The sequence below is a fragment of the Styela clava genome, chromosome 11 (genome assembly GCF_964204865.1).
Source record: "Styela clava chromosome 11, kaStyClav1.hap1.2, whole genome shotgun sequence".
Taxonomy (NCBI): Eukaryota; Metazoa; Chordata; class Ascidiacea; order Stolidobranchia; family Styelidae; genus Styela; species Styela clava.
The window spans coordinates 19,198,851-19,210,889 of record NC_135260.1 but is presented as its reverse complement, the minus strand read 5'-3'; the positions used below and the strand labels follow the sequence as shown (position 1 = coordinate 19,210,889).

Genomic DNA, 12,039 nt, shown 5'->3' with positions numbered 1-12,039 from the left:
AGAAAATGCAGAAATATGGCTTGACCTTTAATAATGGATATAACACCCTTTGGATACTTGTTTTGAACTCTGATTGAAAAATTTTTTCAAAAAATAGTCGATATCTAATACAAAACCTAATCGCTGACTATGATTGTTCGATGACTCAAAATGTAGAATTTTGATATTCAAGCTACACTTACCTTAATGTGGGCGGTGCTCCTTCTGTTATGTTTAATATTTGAAATGAAAGAGCTTTTCTCTTAGTGATTGGATCGGTTACATTAACAAATATAATATAACTGGTATTTTTCTTTAGTTTACTTGCGTCAACCTGTGATTGGAGATTGATGTATGAATTAGAGCAGTTGATTTAAGAAACTCAATGTTTTGCTTGGACAAAATTCACAATATCCAATGGGTAATAAATTGAACAACTTAGAGATACAAAATAAAATTAAAGGAAACAATTCTATTTAAATATTTAATGTGGAGAAATCAAAGATTAAAAGAATAAAACCAGTTCTTATAATTTTCAAATTACACTCTTTCCAAAACCAGGTGTTTCAGACAACAATAAAATCTACATATAAAACTTGTTTGAATGAAAGGAGGACATTGTTACAGAGTAATTATAGAATTCTCTGTAGCTGAATTAACATCTGTCAAAAGTAGAACTCGGACATGATCTTATAGTAATTGCGACAAGGTAATAGTTACAATAGGTCAGAGATTCCCGAACTCACATTACTTTTTACGCGATGTAAAAGTTTTTTCAATATATGCAAATTTGAACATTGTGATACATGAGTTTGTTTTTGTGCACGAGTGGATGTCTGAATATCATAATTCTCTCTCAATGTTGACTCAAGGTTCTACGATTCGATTATTTTATGTTAGGTTTAAATCATGGTCAAGAAGTAATAAAATGTATGGATATAAATATAAAGTCATACTGTTAGATTGGGGCATGTAGTCCCGTTGACATTTTCCAAATTGATAGAAGATAAACCTTTTTCATAATCTTGATTGTTTAAATAGTAACCAGAAGATATGCATGATGAAGATGGTTGGAAATAAATGTATTCATCTGTATGACATTACAATTTGTGGTTAAAATTCATATCATATATATAGATGGATATCACACATATAAAACGGTGATTCTTTGCGGTGGTTTACTATGTTGCTTAGTAATAATCAGTTTTCATGTTATTAATATTTTAAATAAAATCATGTTTTCTTATTACCAATTTTTTTTCAAAATATCTAAGAGAAGTTGATCCACTGAATTATATTCATATAAGGCTTCAACAAGCTATGACCAGAATTTTTGATTGGGCATCAAACTTGAAATGCTCATTGAATACAAGATAATGTTTTTTCTCATCAGAAAAATTGCATTAAATTAATGATTAATGTCCTGTTCAAATTGTGAATACAACTATTTTTAACATATTTACCACAATCTAGAATATAATGCATAAGGAAATTATAAATATTACCGGTAGATGTTTTTTCCTGTACCTGGCATTCTACATCTGTAGATAAATTTGAAACAATTCGATGATTCAGTTATGAGTTCCAAAATCGATCCTGAACCAGATATTGCATCCCCTGAACCAGTCAACCATGGTGAAAACTGGTAATAACTCGTATTATCCGGTTCAAACCAACTATGTAAGGGCTCAACAGTACACATATGACTTCCTTGGCATTGATCCATGAGATTAGTCATGATCTTCTCTGTTGAACAATGTGAAGTTGATAAATCACATCTGAACATAAAACATATAGTAACGTTTATTGAGTGTTTTGTATATTTAATTCAAACCAATTTTAATAAATAAGCAGCTACTATTATATAGAGGTTACCTATGACAAACTACAGCTACAATTCTTAAATTTGCATATACATGGATTTTCAAATTCAACCATAGGATAAGATAGCTGATAGTACAATTCAATCATATTCCTCATACCCTATCTATCTAGTTTAGGTCAGGTATAGAAATAGTCAACCAGGTATTTATTTGTTGAATGAACGGGGCAAAGGATAAACCGTGGAGGAATCTATATTAAAACAGACTAGAAGTTATATGAAAACCTTGATTGTGATATATTCATTCAATATAATCTACAAATAACTTACTCTGAACCGTCGGCGCTATTGTATAATGTTACATTGAATATGTTGATATGGAGTTCTTGATTCGGACAAAGCAATTCAATGTTTTTATTTACACAAACTGATACTTCCTTGTATTCTGTAACAATTTGAAGGGTATATATGAGATTGAAGATAAAATAGGCAAAACATAAAACCTTAGTTTTGATTATGCACAGTAGTAGTACTTCGATTTAGTAAAAAGTTAGTGATTTGGGAAAGGCTGAACCTTACCAGTTAAGCATTGCCTACCTAATTTTATTCAATTCAATTGTGCCTTTTTTCCTCGTTTCCTGTTATGCCACATCATAAAATGAATCAGGGCCCGAGGATTTTCAATTCCAAATATTTATGTGAAGCAATATTGTGTACATTTGGTGCATTGATAAGTAGTTTTATTCTATTATAGTTATTGTTTGAAAGATAGTACTGTATCAATAAGAAAATTTCTTTTCATTGTAACTAGAGGTGGGCAAAATCGAATATATAACTGTCCAGTCCAGAACGCCGAAGGATGATATATATTTTGAGAATTTCCAGGCGACTGAAAAGTCATAACAAAGCGAAACTTTGTCAAAATCGTTAATTGTATTTTGTCACATGATAGTTTCAACACCCCACATCCTGAGATCGCAGTAATACGAATCAAAACTAATTATATTCGGACAGTTTACCCAACATCTGTTTGCTCCCAGATTGATAGGATATTTTAGAGAAGCAATACTTTTATTTTGTTGCGGCGCCATGCAACCGTGAGTTACGTTTAACACAACTAAATTAAAATTGCAAGTCATATTGAAAGCTTGCACCGGTCAAGGATCGAATATTCATCGCAACAGTTAAATTATATCTACTGTAAGAGTCAGTTCCTTTACAGAGTGGTGTGCGTAATCATGGTTTCTCAGAATCCGCTGCACAGAAATTTGGGAATTTCCAATTATGCCCTTGATGACTATAGTTCACTTTTTTATGCTTTCACTTTTCTATCCTGTCTACGTTATTTTTGTAATAAATAAAACTCTGCAAAGTCGTTATTGAAGAAAACTTGAATGTTGCTTTGAGTTAAAATACTGCTAAAAAAATTAGCACCAAAAATCTCATTCTCTGGTTTGACATTTCCAAATTTACAAAGCGATGTTAGTGCGTTGGGCACAGAAAAAAAACAAAAACACCATGTTGCAAAGTCAATAACTACTCAAATTTGTTGTTTCTGTCGGTTAGCAAGAGGCGTAAAATTTAGTGGGGCATAAGGTTTGTGTTCAAGCAAAGTTGGGTAGTTCACATGGTAATATGAATTTGATATTTGAATATTAAAATGGCATTTGAAAATTTTAAAGGGACATTTAAATATTTCAATTTGCGATTCGCTACTTGTTTTCCGAATATTTTGCCCAGCCCCAAATGCAACTAATATAAAGAAAATTTGCTTGGTTATTCATTACCGGTAAGTGAAATTTATTATTATTGTTAGCTTGTTGCCTTATTTTGTTAGTTTTACATACTCGGTAAATTTCCAAACACCATGTCAATTTGTTCCTGTGTTCCCCCAGTTGAAAAATCTCCTGCTGATGTATTAGTGAGAAATAATACAGACCAATGATAAAAAAGATTTTGACCAAGATCATTATTTTCTCGTGAATAGTCTGGCAACCCTCCCTCGGGTTCACTGATATCCGGATCATATGAGGCTCCAATACCACTGATTTTGATTATCTGTGAAACAAGTTAGGATAGGATTCACATATTTACCTCGGGGAAAGAGAAGAAGATAAGACAGCTTATTCATATGGAGTACCCCGGCCTCTCGTTTGGTTACCAGTCCATATCAGGTATGAGATCGGTTGGCAAGTTACTTGTTTTCAGATGCGTGGACTTGATGGTGGAAGAAGCCTTAACCATCCAGCGCATATGTATATCCCCCTACAGAGGCAAGAAGTCCAGCAAACCTCTCCCACATAATTAACCTTGCATGGGATTCCAACCTGTGAACCCGCGCAGGGTAGTCAGAGATGTAGTGGCAAGCATATTCCTATTGCTTAGCATGATGTGCCACACCGCTGATTAGATTAATGTTGTATCAAATTGATGGAATTTTGTGGGTACTTCCTATATGCAGATTGGTGCAACCAAGGAGTAGCGTTGGATAAGTCATGTCCCAAACTGTCTTGCTGTGTTGCCAAAATTTGCAAATTATCACCAAAAATCACACTGATGACTGAGTTAAACCTATCAGCATATATTGATTTGCTATGACATAGGATTTCACATACTATTTGCATTTTGCTATAGATCAGACTTTAAAATTTATAATACTATAATCTAGCAGGCACAATTCCTAAAAAAATGAAAAAAATAAAACCCAGTTATCTAGATTGTTTTGTTTGAAAAGAAAAATATCATGAAATTGTCAAACCTCATCATGCCCAACAGTTCTTGCATTTCCGAATATCACACCAGCAACAAGAGGAGTAGGATTGACTTTGATGTATATACAGTCAGTTGTACTGATTCCAACTACACCAACCATTGCTACATTTACACAAACAAGGCTTATATTTAGCATCATGAATCGCCGAGGTATTCTTATTGTTTCGGACCTGTTGACAATAATAATTACATATTCAATATAAAATTTACTTCATACTAATTATTGGAAAAATTCTATAAAGATATATTGCTATGAAGTCATGTTACTTTTTCACCCAAGATTTCATTAGCAGCTAATTGAAACAAAAATCAATCGTATTTATTTACGACACAATTTTTGGCTTCTGTGATAAGAAAATGCAGCCTTATTTCAGAACAATATTAAACACTAAAATAATGATCAAAATTTCAATCCGTCATGTGAAAATACAGAACAATAGCAGTTTGTTTATGATGTCTACACTAATGATTGTTGTTTCTACCTGTCATTTTTACATAGAAATCAATTACTTTAAAATAGTGACAATTGGTCACATGTGGTGATAACTAGAGCTCAACCGATATATCGGGCCGATATTGCGTGTTTGCCGATATATCATATCGGCCATAAACAGCCGATATATATCGGCCATACTCGCAAGCGCCGGGCTACGTTCTGCAACGGCTCTCGCCCTGCGTATATTTCTCTCGCTTTCATTTTGCGTTATAACAGTGTCTCTCCTAATTCCCGGTGTCTTATGATTAGACATTTCATGCATGGTCATAACTGAAAAGTTATTATCTGGAGTAACAATGACGTTTTATGCCATTTTTGAGAGAGTACACAATGAGAAAAAAGCAAATTTAGTAACAGCATTAAACGGTGGTTCTATAAATAGAATCGATTGGAAGCTGGTGAGTCAGTAATCATAGAAACATGGTACAGGTAGCTCAAAGCAATAATGTCAGTTCCGAATTTGTGACCTCCCAAAATTCAATTTTGAATTTCTGGGGTAACAGTTTTGTCTATATTGATGGTTGTTTATCATTTTGCTAAAAATTACGAAATAAAAACTTAATCCATTATTATAGACTAAATAAGGTATTGATAGTCTCTGGAAACAAAGTTATTAAAAACTTCACATGTAACTGCACATATGCTATCACAATATCGAAGGATCATTATCACGATTCACTTTGAAATATATCAATTTATAATTTTTTAATACCCTTAGCATATGTCTATAGTTTTATTTAAAAACGTCTGATTAACAATTCTTTTTCCTGGAAATAGCTAGACTAATATTGAAGTAGCAGGAAAAGTTACAGAATGACATTTGTTCGAGCATTAACTGGAGTTAGTTAAATAAAAGTCTTACTGCCATGATAACAAATATCAAAATGAAACTACAGACTCACAAGGTGCATCATAAAAGCGTGGCTCAAAATATGATTTAAATTAATATCGGCATTGCGATATCTGTTATCGGCCACCAGTTGGCCGATATATCGATATCGTTATCGGCGTCAAAAAGTGATATCGGTCGAGCTCTAGTGATAACCCATGGAGAAATATAAATAAATATACCAGTATTTCTTTCATATCATTTCAAAACCAGGAATTTGAAGTAAGCGATAATTATTTACCTTGATGTGTAACTAAGTCCCGGATAGAAGCGATAATAATATTTATCAGAAATATAATTCTCTTTCACAAATGCATGAATGCTTCTTTGTCCGTCAGATAATCCTTCAAAAAAATCATTTTGTTCTTCAACAGTTCTTGTATCTGCAAAGTAAGAGAAATTTTCAAATTGGATTAATTCAATATATTTATTTGATTGTATTTTTCAAAAACATGCTATGATACCAGGTATGGGGCTGTATGAAAAACGGTAGATAACAGCTATGCAGAATCAAATAGCAATAATTTGATCAAGCAGAACAGCATGCACTTCCAGTTAGTAATCGCAAACTCAATGTTAATTTTACCTTCTTCCTCATATTCCTTATATACAGACCAGGTCATGCTTGTTTGACTGGATATTAAACAACGAATCATGGTGAAACTATACAAGTCAAATGGCAAAGATTTCAGAACCTAAACAAAAAAATAATAAATTAAACTGATAAAAACAAAGATCAAGAATGTAGTTGCTTCGTCCAGAAAAAGAACATAGAAAAAATTGGAGCAACTAAACCTGGCCTGCCCAACCTTTTGAGTGTCACGGACCACTTTCAAATGAGGAAATTTATAGAGGGCCTATACGTTTTATTACGTTACGGCCTATACGTTTTTTTATTATTTATTTATTTTTTTATATACGTTTTTACCCAAACATGAATACCAGCCAAGTCTGATTTATGATAAAATTTAGGTAATACGATAAAAAGCAAGTATATTCACATAAAATTAATCATGTCAATATTTACTGGTTTCTGAGTAGGACTGAACAAAATATTAGAATATTGTATCAAATATTAAAATAATAGACTAGCAGTATACTATTCGAAAATCTGGTAACACGTTGCTTGGCACGATACATCACAGCTGCATCCCTAAATCAAACAATTGGATTGCACAATACACTTGCCAATTTTTGAGAAACACATGTGAATCTGCACACATTTTTCGCTAACAAACAAAGACGTTAAAATAGAGTGTTATATCTGTGTTATGATGTTATGTCTATGATATTGTTTTAATTTTTGAATGAGCTTAATTTGTGCCAATTTCGCAAGAAATTCAACAATGTTTTAGTGGAACCTGTTGCAAAACTACAGACATTAATATAAGCAGCCTACCTAATAATGTAACGTTTCTAAGATTTTTGAACAAATATATCAATTTGAATATGCAGAAATGACATTGAGTCATTTTTATTAGAATATTGGAAAGGATACGCATTAGCGACATTTCAGCAGTGTCATTTAACGCAAAATAATAATCAAAATGAAATTAATTTAGGTTGCAAATTCATTCCTATAGTTTTCATTAGGGTCTTGTCACCATTAATCACACAAAAGCATCCTGGTTTTTCGCACAGAGCGCGTAGTTTTGTAAAAATAAAAAAATAAAATAATGATGTACAACAGAGTGCAAGACTCGATACGTGATAAAGAGAATGAAAATTTGAATGTAGATAGTGGGAACAATCACACCCAAATCACGAAGCATACTTCAGCCTATAGGAATTATAAAAAGTTGGAAAAAAATGCTTAACATTCATGGGCCACAGTAAACAGTCTGGTGGGCCGCATGCGGCCTGGGCGACCTTGAATTAAACCATTAAACAAAGTTAAATAAATCAGAATCTATGCGTCTGGTGTGAAATCGGTTTATGTGTCACTTAGAACTTTAGATTAAAAATGTTATATCAAAAGTTTGCTTTGAGTCGAGTCAGAACAGGACTGCTTAACAACAAATTGTTCGAATAGGCCAAGTCATATTGTACAGGTATTTATTATTCATATAGATCAATATTTAGAAGACATATTTACCTCTCTTGGTTTAGAACGAGAGTTTGATGTCGACTTATCTATCTGTGCTCTAGGATAATCACATAGAATTTTAATAACAACGATCGTCTTGATTTCAGAAGATTGCGAGACACGATTGAATGCTGATAAGCTTGCCTGTATAATATAATATGTTGTGATAGAAATAACACTCGGCTTAATATTTAGTCTCAGTAATTGTATTAGTTGGAAATAGAGATTGATATATAGGCCTTGTCTATAGGGCAGGTTCACAAGACGCACACTGCGAATGGAGTTAATGTTTTATGTGAAGATTTGTTCCACACATGATTTCAAATGTGTCTAGTGTAAATGAAAAATTGTGATAAATGTGAACGGAGGTGAGCCACGGTGATAGTGTTAGAAGTATAAGAATGCAAATACAATAGAAAGTTAAATAAAAGTAAAGAGAAAAGATAAGAGCAGAGTCTGTCTGTATGGAAGAGCCGACAAAGTGTAGAGCAGCAACTCATTGTCATGAGTTGAATGCTATTAGAAAAATATGAGCACTAACAGATGAACATATGCTGTGTGAAGTTCAAGGAATTGAAAAATTATGACAGCCTTACTACCAAATAGATTTGTAAATACTCAATAATAAGACAATAGTGTATTATTGTAAATGTTTTTATAATCTAACTAATATAATCTATCTTATATAAATGATTTCGTTTTCAAGGCAAATTTTTGTGCTTATTCATCAAAGCTGCAATCTTGTCTAAACAATATTTTCTATTGTCCAATTGAAATAATAGTATACAAATACACAAATACCAGCATTATTCCAAAGTCATTTACCTGATATATTCCTTCCACAACATATGTATGCGATACAGTGATATTAATGGATGGCATAGTTGAATTATATTGCTTCAGTTTTGGAGGCCACATTACACTGGTAATCTGTTTTTCTTTTACAAAACTTTCATTTTTATTCAAGGATAAATTTCTATAAATATCAGAAACAATTCTTTGATCTTGTATACAAAAATCTTCATTAAATCCAAAAGCAGCGGGTGGAGTGCCATCTCCCCAATTTAAAACCATGCAGGAGTCTGTTCCAAGCTGAAAGAGGTTAAAATTTGCTCATTTTGACGTATAAAGCAGAGTACTATACATATTTATGTTGAACAAATTAAATTGAAAAAAGCCAATTGCTTTGATTTCAAAAAATTATATCAAGTCACTTGCATGATTATTCTAATCAAAAAATTACCCCAGTTCCTGTTTTTTTTGACAAATTTCCACTACAGCTATATTGCTATCAGGGGAATAGCCAGAGGGGTAGTTTTGGGAGGCAGACCCCCCTCCCCCCTTTTAAAATGTAAAAAAAATAAAAGCATCTTTCTGTACCATAAATAGCAATTTTTCGTAGCTTGAAACGCTTTTTAGACCCTCAAGACTCATGAAAACACACGTTCTTCGGCCGGAGCCGCTAGCTGTTTCGATCAAACTTGGCAAATAGAAATTTTAGAACCCCCCTTTGAAGATTTCTGGCTATGCCCCTGATTGCTATGTTGTGAAGAACATTTCATTAAATATTGATTTACCTCTCCTATGCAGAATGTCATGTTTGTTGTTAAATTGGCTAATGGTGGTTCTGTCTCAATAAACTTTGCATCTTTTACTTCATCTTCAACCACCAATTCAAATCGGGATTGTTGTGATGAAATTGCATTTGAAACATTGACCATTATAATTTGTTTACCGGGATTTTTATATTTAACAAACAACGTAGATCTCATTGGACTCTGTGTGTAAGCTGTTCTGTCCAATCCAATCAATATTTTATCACTAAAAATAACATCAAACTGTTATCACAACATCTATCAGGGAATCAAGCAATAAATTTATTCATGAAGATTTAGTCAAAGCAGTTAGGTAAACTGATTCTGTCTAAAATGTAAGTAAACAAAAGATGATCTTAAGCAGCGTTTCTCAAACTTTTTTTGCCCCGAAACATTCAATTTTTCAGTGGCTGGATATACCGTATATATCGGTATATTTAGAAGGAAATAACTCATTCCTTACACTCAGACCATTGTTTTAAAATGATTCAAGCCCATTAACGATTTGAAGAATTAGACCCCTTACTTTCCATAGCTACCATTGACAATCCACTTCTGTGCAGGATGAGTTAAATTGACAACATTGAAAACACCATCTTCTAATGTTCTCGTTATTGATAAACCTTCCTCATTTAAAATCCAAGTAAATGTTGCATTTGAACCAGAAGAGATAAATGCCGTCAACAATAAGGTTTTACTCAATGGGAAGTAACGGGAATTCCTGATATAAAGAAAAAAATAGAAAAATTAAATAAATAGCCATGATGCACAAAGAATTTTTGTCACACAAACTAGCATGAAATCATACTTAATGTGTATACTCTATTTTCTAGCTAATAAGCCAACTAGGAAAATAAGTATTAACTGATGTTTTGAAGCCAGGGGCACAGACAGCAAGGTGTTATGGGGGTTGTGAGCCACCCAAATGTGAAAGAGATTTTAGTAAAAGTGTTCTACCTTCGGCTTTGAACAAACAAGAATTTATTTTTACAGTAAGCGCATCCAGATTGCGCTGTCAAAAATATATCGGTGCCACCTTAACACAATTTAACATCACAACACTTTTTATCATGTTTAGGATACGTTATCTCTTTTATTTGGCTCTAATAATGTCACTTATCTCTGTGATAATTGAGAAATGTATCATTGTGCATGTACCATTGTTCATGCTGACATACGTTCATAACATTATTCATGCTGATTAACCATGGCACAAAGGTACAGAATCACGTGAACTACAAAATGAGTTATTATGGCAAACTCGAAAAAACTTGACCTGTATATGTCACAGAATGATATTTATTCTTCAACTGACAAAACATATCCCCTGTCACCAGAAAGCGGTTATGTGATCTTTCTCTGATACACAGTCACTATCTTTATTACGAATCACGACTATGGCTGGGCAAAATAATTTAACAATGCATATCGAATATGATGTTAAAATATGCGAATGGAATTTTAGTATTCGAATATCTGGTACCGTCTGTGTTGATTTGATTGAATACGGAATTCGCCAATGGCTAAATCGATTGCTTGAATTCTGAGAGAATTTCTATATAGCTTTCAGTAACAGACAGAACCAATTAAATCGAGTATTTTTCACGATTTACTACTTGCGATGGATAGGTAAGTGCTTTTTGTCATAGAGACATATTCTAGGTTCACAGTGTAATTACGTCAATTCATGTGAACCGGCAAAAGTTCAAGAAAGGCAATAATAAGGCGATCCCAGAAAATAAGCCGAGGAACCAATAAGTCGACCCCGGGGAGTTGGCATATTACCCCAAAAAATTGGCATATTACCCAAAAAATAAAGTATTTGAGAAGCATTGCATATTATTTTAGTGTGTCTGCAAAAAATGTACCAGTACCTAAATTTATGTCCAGAAATTCGCTCTTCTAATCCATAATCATTTGGATCATCAATTGTAAAATCGAAATTATCGTTATTCAGATAATTTGTCATCATGACAACAGAAGACAGTCTTTGATAGATTCGAATTGACTCTTTTATCATCAAATTACTTTTGCTGACATCATTTTCAGCAGTAACAAAGATATCATAAACACCGGGATGATCATACGCATATTTGGTTGTAACAAAACGTTCAGATCCATACAAAGTTGTGCTTTCTATGGTTGAATTATTCCCATCACCGAAAAATACATTATATCTGAACAAGTAAAAAAAATATATTTCTGACATCAATTCTAAAACAGTTTTAAACAGCTTTCAAATTACTAGAATCAAATTAGATCAAATTTAAATGAACCTCCCTCGAGTGGTATAAGTTTAATCCAATAATAGTGGTATAAAATAATTGTTTTTCAAAAAGAGTATTTTTACATTATTATAAAATTGAACAAGAAAAATGTCAGAATTACAAAAGCAATTCT

At 32.8% G+C, this 12,039-nt stretch overlaps 1 protein-coding gene across 1 annotated transcript in view; it reads right to left on the bottom strand.

Moving 5' to 3' along the window:
• The window catches only part of LOC120348022 (uncharacterized), a 63,924-nt gene that overhangs the window by 23,212 nt on the left and 28,673 nt on the right, over nt 1–12,039 (bottom strand). Inside the window, exons 44-56 of the mRNA XM_039418133.2 lie at nt 11,514–11,816; nt 10,166–10,360; nt 9,622–9,865; nt 8,870–9,136; nt 8,054–8,188; nt 6,545–6,653; nt 6,200–6,341; nt 4,560–4,743; nt 3,649–3,859; nt 2,132–2,246; nt 1,507–1,757; nt 936–1,069; nt 183–313 (exon numbers count right to left, since the gene is read on the bottom strand). Of these exons, the coding sequence (XP_039274067.2) occupies nt 183–313; nt 936–1,069; nt 1,507–1,757; nt 2,132–2,246; nt 3,649–3,859; nt 4,560–4,743; nt 6,200–6,341; nt 6,545–6,653; nt 8,054–8,188; nt 8,870–9,136; nt 9,622–9,865; nt 10,166–10,360; nt 11,514–11,816 (2,421 nt within the window). The remainder of the gene's footprint in view (nt 1–182; nt 314–935; nt 1,070–1,506; nt 1,758–2,131; nt 2,247–3,648; nt 3,860–4,559; nt 4,744–6,199; nt 6,342–6,544; nt 6,654–8,053; nt 8,189–8,869; nt 9,137–9,621; nt 9,866–10,165; nt 10,361–11,513; nt 11,817–12,039) is intronic.